The 15,157-nt window shown below is 44.4% G+C and overlaps 1 protein-coding gene across 27 annotated transcripts in view; it reads right to left on the bottom strand.

Moving 5' to 3' along the window:
* eya4 (EYA transcriptional coactivator and phosphatase 4) overlaps positions 1-15,157 on the bottom strand; it is a 496,999-nt gene that overhangs the window by 85,820 nt on the left and 396,022 nt on the right. For all 27 annotated transcript variants that reach the window (XR_015079577.1, XR_015079576.1, XM_085997581.1 and 24 more), the window contains 3 exons: positions 11,815-11,897; positions 8,483-8,663; positions 3,777-3,913 (listed from right to left, as the gene is read on the bottom strand). Coding sequence is in view for 25 of the 27 variants with exons in the window: in XM_085997581.1 (XP_085853707.1) it covers positions 3,777-3,913; positions 8,483-8,663; positions 11,815-11,897 (401 nt within the window). In the remaining 2 variants the exon portion in view is untranslated. The remainder of the gene's footprint in view (positions 1-3,776; positions 3,914-8,482; positions 8,664-11,814; positions 11,898-15,157) is intronic.

Below are 15,157 nucleotides of genomic sequence, written 5' to 3'. Positions count from 1 at the left end.
TGATACCGCAAACCAGCATCCTTTGCCACAGTGCTCTTCTCCAACACAGGAAGTCAAAGAGACTATTCCACCTGTGCAAACTCCTGACTTTCGACTGACACAGGCACCTTCTCCATCCAGGCCTGTGCCAATGCCTACTGCTGTGGAAGCTAGCGGTGACCGCCGGTATCCTGTCAGAGAGCGGCGGCCTCCAAGACGCTTGGATCTGTAGGCTTAGTGACTTACCCACAAGACTGGGGCAGAATAAACCCCAGGGTAAAGTCAGGGTTTGAGGCAGTCTACCTCTACCCTAGGTTCGTTGAGTGCATTGAAAGTAACTTACCTGTTGAGGAATAATGTGGACCTTCCATTTAAGAGGGGAGGAAATGTTATGTATTTTGTGTTCTCCTCCCACCTGTGGTGGCGCTGTCACAGGAGATAAATGGTTGGGTGTTCTCTGTTAAGTTTAGCTCTCTTTGTTCGGAACTTGCCAGAACTTCCTTTCCTTCCAATAAAGCACTTCATGTTTGAATCTCTGAGTTCTGAGTCCTAAATTGTGTCTAGGTCGAAAGGTACCGACACAACAGATTCCAATCACACCCCACGCCCCCCCCCAACATCCACTGAGCACCAGTGGCAACTTTGCACCCTCCCCAGCCCCGAGTATCAGTGTTGGCCCTGGACCAAATCCAACCCTGTAGTCGTGTAACACTGCTCAGCACAACTCACACCCTCCCTTGCTGAAATCTGGCCCTGCGGGAGGTGAGCCCATCTCACTGCTATTACCCCCTCCAACCTGCCGAGAGGAAAATCCAACCCTGTGGGACGAAAGGGCAGCTCAGAGCAATTCTCCCAACACTGGCTGAGATTAATTTGTAGGGCCTGCTGTAGGGAAGGGGAGCTCCCCTGCCCCATGATGAGATAGTTTCCCTGCCTTTGTTCCCTTGTCTCCATTCCCCTCCCTATACTGCTCCCCCATTCACTTGTTCCACTGCTCTTTCTCCCTCCCTTTTCCTCTATCCACCTTTTCCCATCCTGCTTCTTACTATTCCTGCCCTGGATCCAATTATCCTACCACCCTCTAGCCCTGCTTGACCTGAATACTGCTTGTTTCCCATTGTATTGTCAAAGTTAGGTATTTAGTACTTGCACTCTTTCTTTCCAAGAAACCGTGCTCAATTGCACTTAAAAAAAAAATCATGTCACAACATATGTTCTCTCAGGATTGTCTAAATATTCTAAACATCAAATCCTCGTAAAACTGCACATTCCTATGTCAATATTTCCAAATTATTTTTCGGTAATTCTGCACCTAAGATGCCAGACATCTGTTACAATCTTTCACCTGTGATGCCACATGAAAATTGTTCTTTATTACCAACAGCCTTCTCACCTGTGCAGTTCACTCATCCTGACATAATTGTTTGACAAATGGAACTGAGAAAATAAAATTACTGCTGTGCTTATATATTGTGCAAAATAATGATGTTCAGAAGATAAATTACTGACATAGACAGGTTCTTCCCCTACTTCAATTTCAATTGGCCACCGATTCAAGCCAGTTCAGTGCATCCACTTTGTCTAGAGGTCCTTATTGGTCCGAGCTAGGATTTTCAGCAGACCCACTAATTTTTGGCTTGTGTTTATGACTCATACACATATTAGCTGCAAAACCCCCAGGACTCCATTGATGCTGGTGATTTAGTTCTGGCCAACTAATCATTTATATATAACACATTGGGTCCTACATATTATACTTGCCCAATTTAAGATGCAGCGATTTACAATACCAAAGCAGAGCACAGACTGGTATGTTAATGCTGCTAACTGCAATTTTAATTTTTTTTTTTGCTATTTAAATTTTTTCCAAAGTTTCTAGCGAGTAATACACTGTAAAAAGTTCTACTTGTTAAATCTGGATTGACTATTCAATCAATTAAGAATTTCTCCTGATTTTATCCTTTACCGAAGGACTTCTCTCCCTTTTCTGGCGACATGGGAGAAACGTTAACCACTCCCACGACGGGCAGTAAAGTGTTGGGGGGGGGGGGGGGGGGGGGGTTAAAAATAAAAAAATCAGTTAACCCGACCCCAACCAGTTGCACGTGTGTCTGCCACCAATTTTACAGTGGCGGGTTGCGTGGCGTCTCTGTGTCCCGCTCTCAAGAGGCGGGACACCTGATTATAATATTTTAATTTAACAGCTGCGGGCTGGGTTTCACAGGCCCCTCCCCCCTTCTGCCCCGTGATCTCTCCCAGTCCCCCCCAACCCACCCCCTCCAATCTTTCCCAGGCAACCTCTTTAGAAATAACGACAGAAGACGCTGGAAAAACTCAGCAGGCCAGGCAACATCCGTGGAGAGAGAAATAGAGTCAACGTTTCAGGTCGAAACCCTTCTTCAGAACCATCTTCTCCCAGTCATGAAGGTATGATCTCAAGCTGAGATACGGTTCCAATGTTGGCCCTCAGGTACCTTGCAGAACTATAGGAACAGGAATAGGCCATTTAGCCCATCGAGCCTGTTCCGCCATTCAGTGAGATCGTGGATGATCTGCGACCTAACGCCATATACCTGCCTTTGCCCCATATCCCTTAATACCTTTGATTAGTAGAAATATATCAATCTCAGATTTAAAATTAACAACTGACCTAGCACCAACTGCCGTTTTGTAGAAGAGAAACAGCTTGTCTATGTCTGTGAGCCTATCCGATGAGCATCATCAGGTTATTCAATCGTGGTATCATAGTTGAGCCCGATTCTGTCCTTGCTCAATGTTCACACGCGCACACTTTCCTGTAGGAGTTCTGTAATGAGCAGGTTTTCACCTGCTTAGCCTAGGGGTGCTGCAGCCAACTGTAGTGTTCCTAACCCTGCCCTAGTTGACAGCCGCTAATTCAGCACAAGGTAGGAATTGAACCAAAGATCTCTGTGATTTATACAATAAATTTTCTGATAGTGCTTTGTTTGGTTTTATAGTGCTGAATGTACCATCCAGCTCCTTATGATGGCACTACATAAATAAACACACAGACTCACAGAAGAACTCACAGAAACCCCACAGTGCAGATAGAGGCCATTTCGGCCCATCGAGCCTGCACCGACACATATCCCACCCGATCCCCGTAACCCCTACACCAACACATATCCCACCCTATCCCCGTAACCCCACGTATTTAATCCCCCTAACACTAAGGGTCAATTTATCATAGCCAATCAACCTAACCTGCACATCTTTGGACTGTGGGAGGAAACCGGAGCACCCGGAGAAAACCCACGCAAACACGGGGAGAATGTGCAAACTCCACAGAATGAACTCTCAACAAATCTTAGTTTTCAGTGTCTGTACTAGTGCTTTTGGATCTGTATTTTTTCCCCATGAAGTAAATGTTTGCAATACTTTTGTTCACAGTCCTAGAAATATAGCTGCAGTAGAGCTAATGACATTATTGTGTGCAATGAAACATTTTTCAGCATTTTTTAATTCTGCTGCTAGTATTCACTCCTAATAATTTCAGATTGGTTCTTTCCCTCCCAGAAAGCAATAGAAGAAAATATACAGACTGAAAACTGAGTACTCGCTGAAGCCATCGTCGTACTGCACTATCATTACCATCAGGAATAAAATCACCTCACACCAGCTTTATGTACCTCGGCTGAAAACTTATTTTATGAACCAGGTTTTTGGAAAGAATGCTTAGCTTGTAGTTCTACGTTAATATAATGATGCCTGCCATCCAACCTTTATTGTAAAATATGTGTAATCTTAAGTTTTCATCAATTAAAGTCAGGGCATACCTCCAAGTCGTTGTCAGGAGGTGGTGATGGATTATTCTTCCTTCCCCTTCCCCGTGACTTTGACCCTGAACTCCTACACGTTCGCTCATCCAGGTCTTTGATTGGTGTTGATGGGCTCTGCACTGTATCAAACTCCCCTGTAAAAGCAACCATTCAGATTACAACTATCATCTTGAGTTTTTCTGCATACGAGGTATGAGCGTCTACCACAAGTTCACACTGCTGCAGGAACAAAGTGATTTCTGATGATTGCACAGCATTCAGTTTGACAGCAGTTCAGCAGCTGAATAATTATGTATAAAGAAAATACACCAGGCACAGAAAAACAAACAGTTAGGCAATTTATTTAACTGTTGCCACAGCCAGAACTATTAATGGTTCTGTGATGTGGAGCTCTCATTTTTTATTCATTTGCGATAGACATTTGTACAGACTGCCTAAGAATCCAGGAGACAACTAGAGTGAATTTTCGATCATCAGGATTATTTCCATAAGCACAACATGAATGTATGGAGGTGCTGGTAGACCTTGGGCTTGAAAGTCTGTGGCCCATCTGGTGCACTCCTGCTGTAAGTCTGGTGGAGGCCAGCAGAAGTGCTGTAACTGTGTCAGCTGTGGCTCAGTGGGTAGCACTCTCGCCTCTGGGTCAAAAGGTTGTGGGTTCAAGCTCCACTCCAGAGACTTAAGCACAAAGCCTAGGCTGACACTCCATGTGCATTACTGTTGGAGGTGCCGTCTTTCGGATGAGACGTTAAACCGAGGCCCTGTCTGCCCTCACAGGTGGACGTAAAGGACCCCAGGGGACTATTTTGAAGAAGAGCAGGGGAGTTCTCACTGGTGTCATGGCCAATATTTATCCTTCAACCAACATCACTAAAAACAGATTATCTGGTCGTTAACACTTCTGTGGGATTATCTGGTCATATGCTTGTGGGAGCTTGCTGTGCGCAAAGTGGCTGCTGCGTTTCCTACATTGCAACAGTGACTACACTTCAAAAGAACTTAATTGGCTGTAAAGCACTTTGGGACATCCTGAGGTCACGAAGGGCGCGATATAAATGCAAACCTTTCTTTCTTTATATGCTGAGTGCCAGTCTTCCCTGCTAATTTCCTGTCTGCCCCAAATGTAATACCCTGCATCGTGGGGGTCTCTTGGAGAAGGGACTCCCAGGCCAAGAGTTTCCACGTTGGCAATGGGCCAGTATGCTGAGCAAGAGCAGGCAAACCAGCCCACTGTCCAGAAGAACTGGGGCCAATGAGGAATTTCATCCCTCTTACAGTGGGCAGACAGGGGGTGATAGAGATGCACTTCTGGTGGGGTACATATTTGTCCACAATATTAAAATTAAATGCCGCATCTGATCATGTATACTTAGGCTGGGAGAGCAGGCCTAAATATTTTCAGGCTCCATATCTTCAGTGATCTTGCCTGGTCCTCCTTCAGAACTCCTCCATGCAAATTTCTGATCGGTTTTCAATGTGGGAGCTTCATTATGCAAACAAAATACAAAACCCGAGGAGGAATATTGTTATAATTCTGCCTGTAAGATGTTTACATAGTGCCTGATGGTTTTGTGCTTGAATATAAGCCTGTTTGTGAGTGAGTGAGCTGGGAGAGGAAAAAGGAATAAGGGCAGGATGACACTAGTGCAGAACTTGGGATAAGCCTCCACTTTCACCCTCTCTCACTCCCTCTATGCTTTCACCACTAATGATATCCAGCAGGCCTTCTTTGAATTGACTCACAGGCTTGAAATTGCAAGGCCCTCTTCCCATGTGGGTTTGCTCCCTCTTGTTATGCGCAACCTTGTCCTGCCAGCAGAGTAGCAGTGTTGAGATGTGGAAAGTTTCAAGGGCACAGAGAGTGATTCCTGAGTGCCTGTCCTGCATACCAGTGTGTGTGAGTAAATCATGTAGCTAAGTTGTGTTAAAATGATTTGCTGTGTGAAGCTCTTTTAAGATGTCAGTGTGTCAAGGGCTTCAGTTGAAAGTTGCAGCTCGAATGTGTGGCATGCATGGTAAGCAATGGAAGAGCTATAAGGTTGTCCGAGGGCTTTACACGGATCAGCAGTAAATGTGTAGCAGGCAACGGGCAACTTTGTGGAATGTTGACTTGTAGCAGCTATTTAGTATATGGCACTATTGGATAGCCTTATCTTAGCAACTTTGTTAAGGTAACCATCTTCTTCAGCATCTGTTTCCAGGTCTTGCAGGAAGAAGATCAGTTCCTGCACCGCTCAATCACCTGCCTAGATACTCCAGTTGCTGCCTCCACTGGTTTTTCCCATCAAATTTTTTCCCCCCATCACATTCAGCCATTTAAGTTGCTGACTTATCTTTGCTGCAGCTGTTAAAGTATCTGCAGCAGCCTCAGAAATCCAGCCCCCCCCCCACCCCCGCCATACTCTGCGAGGTCCCAGCCATTGGCACATTCTATGCGGTGCTCACGATGCACGGCTAATCACCTCAGACCCCAGGAGTTTCATCTGGAACGGCCGCGCAGATGGTGTGTGAGTGCCTAACTCTTACAGACCATCCTCACTGCTTTAGTGCCACTCGTGGAAAATCCACCCCTAACTATAAAACCAAATTATAAGCCCTAGCTGGAACCAGAAAAAAAATAAAGATTGTGAGAAATGCAATTTTACTCCAACCAGTGCAGGCATTGCTATCCTGCATTCAGTTCATTGGACTCCTTTTATGAATAAAAATCTTAACACGTTACACCCACACCCAAGTGGGTTACGTACAATTTGAGGATCTCCATGTAGCCGTAGGCTGATCTAAGCTTCCAAACCAAAATATAGTGGTTAACTCCAATTAAATGTCTAGCCTGAAAAAGTTAAGTAAAACTGACAAGACCTAGTTTATGTCCTCAGAAATGATGCGAAATAATTATGTACTGATTAAAACAAATATATTTGTAAATACCACCACCCCGCCCCTAATATTTGGAATTTTTTTTGGATTTAATGCCTCAGTCGGATTTTCTAATTACCAAGATGATTAGTCTTACTGCCTGTATTGGCAGCTTCAGCTGCAAAAGGGAACCTCCAAAATCTAATGAAGTTCAGTTATAAAATTCAATTAAAAGACAAGCAGAGCATTAATGTTAACATTGAGGACAAAATTTAAATGACTAAGAATGTTAATCATAAAATGAACACATGCACATGTGCACTAATTTTTGGGGGGGGAAATCTTGCAAGTCTTCCAAGTTGAATTTTTTTTTTTTTTAATTGCATTTCTATTATGCATTTCTGTGCACGTATTCTTGCCCAAGATGGGAAAATATTAGACGGGTATCTGTGGCAGTGAGAGCAACTGAAGACCACACAGACCAGGAATCCCACATAATTACCTATGTTTAGTGAGTGTAACTGAAGGGTGTTACAGAAAAATGTTAACAGGAAACAGAACAGGTTTTAAAGCACTTATTGTTATGTCTCAATAATGAAAAACAGTCTAACTCTCTGGAATGGAAAAAGAAAATGTCTGTGATTGAAGAAGAATGATAAGCTTCCTTAATCAAAAATCTGTAAGACTGCCAAAGACAACTGGAAAAAAAAAGAGACTTTAGATTCAAGAATGTTCCAGTTTCTCAAGGAAGCTTTGATATCAGAGTTCAAATACCTGCAATTAAAACAGTCAAACTCTGGAATAACACAGAGAATGCCTTTTTCACACTGACATTAAGCTTCATTTTAAAGACAGTATGGAGCCTTCAAAAGATAATTAAACTGCAACCAGCACGCATCGAAGTTTGAGATGTTAACAATGCATTTTAACTGTAAAATGAATTAAAAATTAAAACACCTTCATTGAAATCTCAAAAAAAATAAACTCATCATACTTTTGTTGACCCTGTTCATTCTGAATTATGAACAACACATGCTTCAGACAGTTTGCTGTGTGTATGTGTGTTAGTTATTTACTAAATTGGAAACCTGCTTCTGTTTAACTCAGCCTGGCTGTATTCACTTTATGGCTAAACCTCAACATCACACACCATATAATAAAATGTTGAACCATACAAATCTATCAACAGCATTGGTTATTGTCCTCTGTGCTTTACTCTCCACTTGGACCAAAGACAATTTGCTGTATTACACCCACACAACCCAACTGCCACTAGTGTGTGTGCGCGTCTGTGTGCCTTTTGTGCTTACGATTCAGTCCCAACTGGAACTCATTTAACAAAATCGCCAAATCTGAGGCACTACCTCTCACTCTGTCAGTCTAACTGCATAAATACATGTTTCTGCTTTAGAGGAGCAAGTGCAGTAGTCAGCACTAAAGGGTTTGTTTTGACAAGTGTAAACCAAGCTGCTGGATTTTCTATTTTTTCCCCTGCCCCCTAATCAACACTTTCAAAACAGTACCTTGAACCTTGCACAGACTACAACTACTAAAAGTCCTTACAACTGCAAAAATACAACCCATAAACCGTAAGAGAATTAAATTAATCTAATTTCAGTTGTTTGGGTCTTACATTAGTTATATACTAATTCAAAGTATGTTGCCTGCACTTTGCAGTGCTGTAGAATAGCTTAAAGGCACTTGTAGTCAAAGATATAAAAATGAGGTTCATTATTGGGCTAACTTAAACCAGGCATTTTCTTCCTTTGTCAAAGACATGATGGTATTTGATCTTTTAGTTGTCTTAAAATGCTGACTACAGTACAAAGGGAAAGGAAGTTCTTTACCTCCAGGAAGATCTGTGCCTGGTTGACCAGTGATAGTGGGAGGATCTTGTAGCTGATAAGTTGTTGATGTTGAAGAGGTACCATCAACAGTATCATTTGAGGTCATGTACGTGCCATATGTTGAAGCTGGATAATACTGTGCATACTGGTTTTGGCCAAATGCTGTGTAGGAAGGGTAATCCTAAAACGGCAATAATCAGGTTTAAGTAATATCTCCTGTATCTCGCCAATCATTTATTTACGCTGTTCAGTCAGTGCCATAAAATTACCAGCATGGTCATTAATGAAATACATTCAGCTGAATAAAATCACACTATGCACGGAGGTAATAAATATATCAACTAAAAAACATGTCCCTAACCAACTGGGATATTTTGGATATATATGCATAAATTGAAGGGATGTTGGGGAGGGGGGGGGGGGAGGGGAGGGTGAGCGGAAGCACAATTGGCTTCAGCTTCCTTGAGCTGGGGAGGAGGACAGAAATTGGTCAGGTTTTGTACTCCTGATTTCTATCTCTTGGAACCTTTCTGGAAATGCACATATGTGTACATTGGATGAAGACAAAAATCAGACTCCATTGTGATGGCCTTAATCAGTTAAGCACACATGAAGAATAGTCTCTTGAGCAAGGTAACAGAAGGACTAAAGTATTTGTGGAATTGTATCTCAGTAAGAGTCACGATCTTGAGGAGAGGAGGGGTAAGCAAAAAATGAGAGAGTAAATAGAACACTAGACTACATATTACAATAGCAAAATACTGCGGATGCTGGAAATTCGAACAACAGAAAACGCTGGAAAAACTCAGCAGGCCAGGCAGCATCCGTGGAGAGAGAAACAGAGTTAACGTTTCAGGTCGAAGACCTTTCGTCAGAACTAGACTACATATTACCTGATAACTATCAAAACCATTAAATATAATTGTACACTTTCCTCATGAGCTAATAGTCACTGTTAGATATGATGGCAATAAATAATGTTGTACTCTTAGCTGTAAAATATGGTATTAAGCAAGGAATAAAATATTTAAAGAATTATTCCTTAAAAATTACTCAAACATTTCATAGTACAGGTCCACAATCCCTTATCAGAAACCCTTGGGGCCAGATGTGTTTTGGAATTCAGAATTTTTCGGATTTCAGAACGGTACAAAATGAATTGAGCTTTTAAAAAAAAGCCCTGATGATTGAGGAAGGCCATACTGTAAGTAGATCACTATAAATTGTTCCTCTTTTATTCAGACATTGTGTTTGAAGTTCACCTATTTACTTCTGTTTCCCGATTGAATTTTGTTCTTATTACCATTCTCAGTATTGGATCTTGTGTCAATTTGGTCCCATTGCTGCCGCACATTCACAAACTGAAATGTGATACTTGAATGTTTTTTTGTGGAGGTCGGGGCGCGAGCGCAAGGGGGAGGTCGGGGTGCGAGCGCGAGGGGGGGAGGTCGGGGCGCGAGGGGGGAGGTCGGGCTGTGGGCACGAGGGGGGAAGTCGGGGTGCGAGCGCGAGGGGGGAGGTCGGGGCGCGAGGTCGGGGCACGAGCGTGAGGGGGGAAAACTTTCGGTTTTCAGAGGTTTTCGGTTTTTGGAATTGCGGATAAGGGGTTGTGGACCTGTAAATGGTATTGCCCACGTACCAGGTGCTTTATAACCTACTGAATTAATATCTAAACTTTAGAAGCATAACAAAGACATTTGTCAAGTACATGAGTAACTCATAATTCTGCAGCTTTGTGAGTATTTTCATGCCTGCTACAAAATGGAACTGATGTACTGGCTGAAACATTTTCCCCAATGAGTACTGCGTTGGGCATGATGATGTCACACAATATTCTGCATCTACACCCCGCTGTGTTCAAAATGGGAGAGCTAATGGTAGAAGATGAGGATCTCCATGATTTTTGTTACGTGCAGCAAATTGCATAATGAGGCTGCCTTGACACCACAAATTGAGCATCTATGTAAAGTGACTTCAGTTTCGCATGGATGCTAAACTGGCAGTGTGAATCTGGAGTGAAGGCCCGAACTGGTTCTGAGCAAAATGGTTTGATGCTGTATGGAGCCTAAATCCAGTGCAATGTTAACCTGGCTTGCAAAGCGCTCAAGAAGTCTGTTGAACCCCCTGTCCATTTTGCAAACCTACTTAACCTTAACTTAAATGTGTAGACAATGGATATTCTCCTCTCCCTGCTCTCTAAATATTTAAAAGCCTAATGTTTGGGAGACAGCTTTGTTCTTGCATGCAACCAGGAATGCACAGAACTATTTCCTAAACACAACAGTTAGGCCTGGAAATCAGGTGGAATAGTGGCGGGAAATCAAGACAGATCGGGGAGGGAGGCCTAAAGCCACATCTCCGCCCCTGCCATGGACTTTCCTCCCCCTGCTCTCGCAAGGATCTTGGTCTTCTGATCCTTGTCCACCATGTTGCATTTAAATGACAGTGAGGGGAGCAGGGCCCCTCCATCCTGTATCAGTTACCACCGACCCGAGGCTGCCAGGGGAGGTGTGTTGCTAGATGTTGGGGCAGCAGTGACAAGCCTGCTGTAGAAAATGTTAGGGGGAGAAGGCCTACTAGTGGACTTTTCTTCCTCTCTTAAGACCCCATTACCTCTTGTTAGATCTCCTTCCCCTCCTGGAGGGCCTGTATTGAAGTAGGAAAAAAAGTCCTCGGGGCTCTTCTGTCCATTTAAAATGCCTTCTCCTACTTGTGGTGTCCCACTGCAGCACTGCTGACTTTCACCCCCTCACTGCTGGGAACCTCCCCTGCATACTTAATGAGCTCAGCCCAGGAAAGTGGGTTGTGGCCACAGTGGTGTCAGGGCAGTGGGTGGAAGTAGGAACCAGTTGAAATGCAACCAAAGAATTATAATGTTGAAATAAGCTTGAAATTCACTTCCAAACCCAGTTAATAAAGATTTTAAACGTAATTTTTTTAAGTTACGATCTTACACCGAGATATTTACCTTTGAAAAACTGAAGCATAATTCTAAAATATACATAAAGATATTTTGCATTAGCCAGTTTCAGTCAGTGGCAGTAATGGGGATGCTACAATTGGTTTAACATCCTCAGATTTGAGGGAACTAAATAGCCAGAGATCCCTCTTCCGATCGTTACCGATTGCCCCCTTCTGGAACTGCATATGTATGGACAGATGTGTGGTGCTGTGTTATCCAAGCTTGTTTGGCCTGCCAACACACTGGTCAGGGTCACAGGTGACAGTAATGTGAAGTAATGGAAGGCTGACAGCACCCGTGGAACAGGACCAGAGCGTATGTTTCTGCCTTCAGGAAAAGATGGTTAACACAAGAGAATTACGATTTATACCTGATGGGAACTATTGAAGCTTGTTGAATTGGAAACAGAGTTGCTGCTTGCATAAATACCCGGTGATGGTGTGAAACTAGAACCTAGAATCAAAAGAAATAGTACATTTGGAAATTTTACATATCTCAAATTAAGCATCACAGTAAAAATTGCAGATGCAGATGATAAAAGTAAAACAAATATATTATAATTGCAATTGGATGCATTTCTTGACCACAGTAGTGTTCTCACTGTTTTCAGCGAGAGTAATAAATCAACACGTACATCATTTAAGTCATTATTGTAATTATTAAACAGATTACAAAAGGAACAAAAAGTACAAACAAAATAATACACTCCTAAGAGGATAACATAATGGCCCGGACTTTGCGATAAGAATAACGGTGAGGTTAAAAAGGAGTAAATTGGACAGCAACTTCCGGCGTCAGCCCATGCGCAGTAGATGCGGAAATCAGTTGCCCTGCTCCTCCACAAGCTTCGCTACACCGGTACCTCGCCGAGAGACTCAGCATTCACATGCATGCAACGGCGTGAAATTGCTGTTCTTACCCACTTTTCTTTCTGTTTTTTTTAATCTCTCCCTCTTAATTCCATTTTTCTTCCTCTCTCTTTATTTCACTTTGATTTGGCATTGAATTAAATATTCTAACTTACACTTCCTGGTTTAGACTCTGCTTCTCTCAGTAAGGATTCTTCAATCTGATTGGTTGAAGAGACACGCTGTTGCCCTGTTCACACAGGTCCAAGATTCGCTATAGAAGGCACCGCGCTGTTTCGGCTCTCTAAATACTGCAAATCACAGTGTAAAGGCCCACAGAAAGTCAGTGGGCAAGTGTAAGTGCAATGAATGGCTGGTGCCGTTCGTTCACTGCTGACCACAAAATCCAGGCCATTGGAGGCCTGGGGCTCGATTTTGTCACTGGGGCGAGCTGGGGTCGTGTAATCCGCTTTTCATGTTAGCCACCCGATTCTAAATCGATTTGGGAGAATGAAGCGATTTTAACTTAAGTAGGCAATTGAGTTCCAGCGTGTGGGAACCCATGGCCCAATTAGTTTTTTCAGTCTGAAATTCACCTCCGATGACGTCACCATTGCTGCTGCATTTAAGGTCTGCAACAAGCCTTGCTTTTTCTGCAGACTGCCAACATTTTGGCCTTTCATGTTCGAGGGACCTGGAGGCAGAATGACCAGCGAAAGACCTAAGTCTGCTCCCAGGTTTGATGACGTTGCCCTGCAAGCTTTAGTGGAGGGAGCAAGAGCCAATAAAGAGGTGCTCTTCCCTTCTTCAGGGAGGAAGAAGCCTCCCCAGCAGACCAAGGCTGTGTGGATCCAGGTGGCCCAGGAGGTCAACTCTTTGTCGATAACCCGCAGAACCTGGCTTCAGTGCAGGAAGAGGTTTTATGACCTTCTGCACACTGGAAGTGAGTATGACTTTCCCATCACCCTCAATCCATTCCCTCTCTCTCTATGGTCACATTCACCTCACTCAATCTTTGTCTCCTTCTAAGCATCTATGCTATGGATTCTCTACACTCACGCCTTCATTCTCACTCAAACTCCACTTGTCTCCCTCATTGCAGGAAAAGAGAGCTCACAATAAGAGGGAAAAAGCGAGGACAGGAGGAGGGCCATCCTCAGTAGCCCAGCTCACCCCCTGGGAGGTTCCGATCCTGGAGATTGTGGGAGTGGAGGACGATGCGCAAGTGGGGACGGACAGATGGGTGCATCACAGCAAGCTGGTGACAGAATAGTTTTCCATCTCTCTCATTGACATTGCATAAATCGCTGATGATGATTCTGAAGCTCCAACAGATGGACTTATGATCATCTGTAATATACAATGTGCATGTAACCTTGGCATCACATCTCTGACTCTTTCCTTTACTCCCCCACAGGACCATCGCAAGCACCCATCTCCACTAGCCAGGAGGAAGAGCCTGAGCATCCAGTCTCCTCAGAGGAAGCTGCAACCTCTGAGGGCGCAGCATCAGCAGAATTCAGCGCACCCAGCACCAGCACAGACACTCATACCTCGGTGGTACCTTCGTGAGATAGTGCAGTGTTGTCACGGTGTATCACAGCTCACAAGTGAGCATCAGCAGATTGTGCAGACAGGGACAGCAGTGGAGACTCCTAGTTGGAGGGCGCAGGACACTCCCAGCTCGGCTCAACTGCATGTCGATCCTCTGCCTCTGGGTCCATCCATAAGATCAGCGGTGCTGGAACTCCAGGAACAGATGCAGGAGTCTCTGGCAGGTTTTGTCTCCAGGGTCGCTGCGAGCGTGGAGTGAATGGAGGAGTCCATTGCGAACATGAGCAGAGCCTTTGTGGGGTCATTGGCGCATGAACGCATCACCATGGAAAGGATGGCAACCTCCATGGAGGTGATAAGTCACCAGAGTGCAGAAAACATGGTGAGTGTTCTGAATAGAATGACGTCTCTGGAGGAGCGGTGGTCATCTATTGAACAGAGAAATCAGACCTTCATGGAAGTCCTTCTGAGTAGGACTGCCAGTGCAGATATAGATCCCCATGGCCCCCCTGATGTGCAGCAAGGTGCTCTCAAGCTACTTGCAAGCGTTGAGGGAGACCTGACCCATGAGTGGGAAGTTGGTGGCAGACATCAAGGAAGTGAGGGCTCCTCTCCAAGCACTCACACTTCCATGCCACTGCAGAGCCCTCGGTCAGAGCCCCACCAGAGTCCCCACCCAACTGAGATCGGCGTCTCAGCCCCTGCACAGCCGCAGGAGCAGCAGACTGTTGGCGAGCCCTCACAGGTTCGCAACCCCAGGGGACGCCCGCCAAAGGTGTCGAGACAGGAGCAGCAAGAAAGTGAGCAAGGGGCCTCCACATCTGCTGAAGCCACAGGGGAAGCACCACGTAGGAGCACGCGTAAGAGAAAAATACTGCACAAATAGTCACAAGGGTAGTCACTTGGGTGAAATTTGATGTTTAATGTTAAAAAGCCATCAGATGGTTACTGTAAATAAAAAATCTGATGGCTACTGCTGCAGTTGTGGCGTGTGTCATTTCGCTAATGAGACTTCCACATTGAGGGCTTAGGATTACTTGCAATTATCAGTATGGTGGTCAAATTGTTAGGAATCCGTTGGTTCTTGACCATTGTCGAAGCTCTGGTAAGAAGCTGCGAGGCAAAAGTGTTTGATTGGCTAGGCTAAGCAAATCTGGCCAAGATGAGTGCTTTCCTTGCATCCCGGGCAGCAATGTTCTTGTGTACTGCTGCCGCTGGTTGATTGGCCTCTGCAAGATGTTCATTTTTGCTCTCCTCCTCCACCTCCTCCTTCACCTCCTCCTCCTCCTCCTCATCTGAGGAGGATATGTG

Source organism: Somniosus microcephalus, chromosome 9, assembly GCF_052327205.1.
Source record: "Somniosus microcephalus isolate GS21.2 chromosome 9, FLI_Smic_1.0, whole genome shotgun sequence".
In the NCBI taxonomy this organism is placed as follows: domain Eukaryota; kingdom Metazoa; phylum Chordata; class Chondrichthyes; order Squaliformes; family Somniosidae; genus Somniosus; species Somniosus microcephalus.
Note: the sequence above shows the minus strand (reverse complement) of the source record. Positions and strands in the feature narration are given on the sequence as shown.